The 1,650-nt window shown below is 30.2% G+C and overlaps 1 protein-coding gene across 1 annotated transcript; it reads right to left on the bottom strand.

Moving 5' to 3' along the window:
- Positions 1 to 424: 424 nt before the first annotated feature.
- LOC131178532 (RING-H2 finger protein ATL51-like) lies at positions 425 to 1,229 on the bottom strand. Its single transcript, XM_058143481.1, has one exon. It carries the CDS (start codon positions 1,093 to 1,095, stop codon positions 580 to 582), a length of 516 nt encoding a protein of 171 aa, XP_057999464.1. The 5' UTR covers positions 1,096 to 1,229; the 3' UTR covers positions 425 to 579.
- Between the last annotated feature and the right edge of the window lie 421 nt (positions 1,230 to 1,650).

Raw genomic sequence — 1,650 nt, 5'->3', positions numbered from 1 at the left:
TTTATATATTTATACCCATGATTTATATTGAATTGCATCAAGAAAAAAGATATGATTAAAGTAGGAATGACAATAAAGTGAGTCCTTTTCCAGTCCCCATCCACAAAGAATCGTAATTGAGGCGGAAATTTCTTCACGTTGAGTAGGACAAGACAAGTTTCTTTGTCAGGATTTCTTTTAATTTTTTTTTATTTCAATTTATCTTATATAATATAAATATTTATTAAAAGTTACATTATAAATTAAAAAAATAAATTTTAATTATAATCTTAATAATATTAATTTATTTTATATTAAAATTATAATATTTAAAATTTTAAAAAATAAATTAATTTTTAATAAAGAATAATAATATATTATTATCACCGGATTTTAGAAATTTGGGGCAGGGAGGCTTTTTTCCTATTATTTTTTAATAAAGAATAATAATATATTATTATCATTAATTTTCACAAGTACAAGAAATATGCATCCACTTTCCTAAGCCAACCCATATTACCTACCAGCAATAGTGTGCTCTAAGCAAAAATTATGAAAACTTAGGACCGAAGTAATTTACACCCATCATTATTTGCTAGATCACACACCAAAATCTGGCTGCTGGTGCAGTTCCCGCAATTGGATCTCACCGGAATCTGGCACCAAGACAACTACATTCTGCTGAGTAGACACAGTAATAGTCCGACAAATGGGACAATTTGAGTGTGAATTTAGCCACATATCAATGCATGAAACATGAAACATGTGCAAGCATTCAGGCAATTCACGAATTTGTTCACCCTCATTGAACTCGCACAAGCACACTGAACAAATTTCTTCATTGCATTCTTTGCTATATCTGCCCAATGGAACTTCTATCACCGTCGAGTTGGGGGTGCCACTGGTCCTTTCTCGTCTATCTGCAGTATTTTGGGGTCTGCCTGGGGTTGGAGAGTTTGTAAATCGCCCTGATCGGCTTCGACAACCTGCAGCAATACAATGCAAGGTTGCCACCATGATGGCTCCAGAGAGGATACCACAAAGGCCGATGAGAATTGGGCTAAATTTGACTTCATGGTTATGTTCTCTATCCATGAAATGAAAGAAATTGGACATAATTCAAGAGCCAGGTGACTATTTGCAGGCATAAGTTTTATAGTTTTTCGTCTCCTTTTTGGGGCCTAATGCTACAAAAGAGAGGCCTTGCTTTCATTGCCATTTTGGTTAAATTTCCTTATAGGAAACGGTGTTATTACATATTGAAAAAGCATTAATGCAATTCAATATTTTGCTATTTCCATTTAGTAGTAGTATTATTATTATTATTATTATTATTATTATTTAAATTATTATTGAGAAAAACATCTTTTTTATAGAAAATTAATTTAAAATTAAATTTAATATTTAATTATAAAAATTTTAAAACAAATATTTTTTTAATATTTTAAGTAATATTTCTAGAAAAATATATATATTTTTGTACCCTCTAAACCTTTAATTCTAAAGAAGTGCTAAGAGGAGGGTAAGCTGCTCTTCTGTTAAAGTCATCAATAAACCTGTTGTGGATAGGGATGAACAGCTCTTTCTCTCTCGTTGTCTCCTAATTTAGAGTGTTGTAACAATATAATTCCAAAATTTTAATTGATATTATAAAATTATTTTAAGATAAAT

The sequence above is a fragment of the Hevea brasiliensis genome, chromosome 3 (assembly GCF_030052815.1).
Source record: "Hevea brasiliensis isolate MT/VB/25A 57/8 chromosome 3, ASM3005281v1, whole genome shotgun sequence".
Taxonomy (NCBI): domain Eukaryota; kingdom Viridiplantae; phylum Streptophyta; class Magnoliopsida; order Malpighiales; family Euphorbiaceae; genus Hevea; species Hevea brasiliensis.
This window is presented reverse-complemented; position numbering and strand designations above follow the sequence as displayed.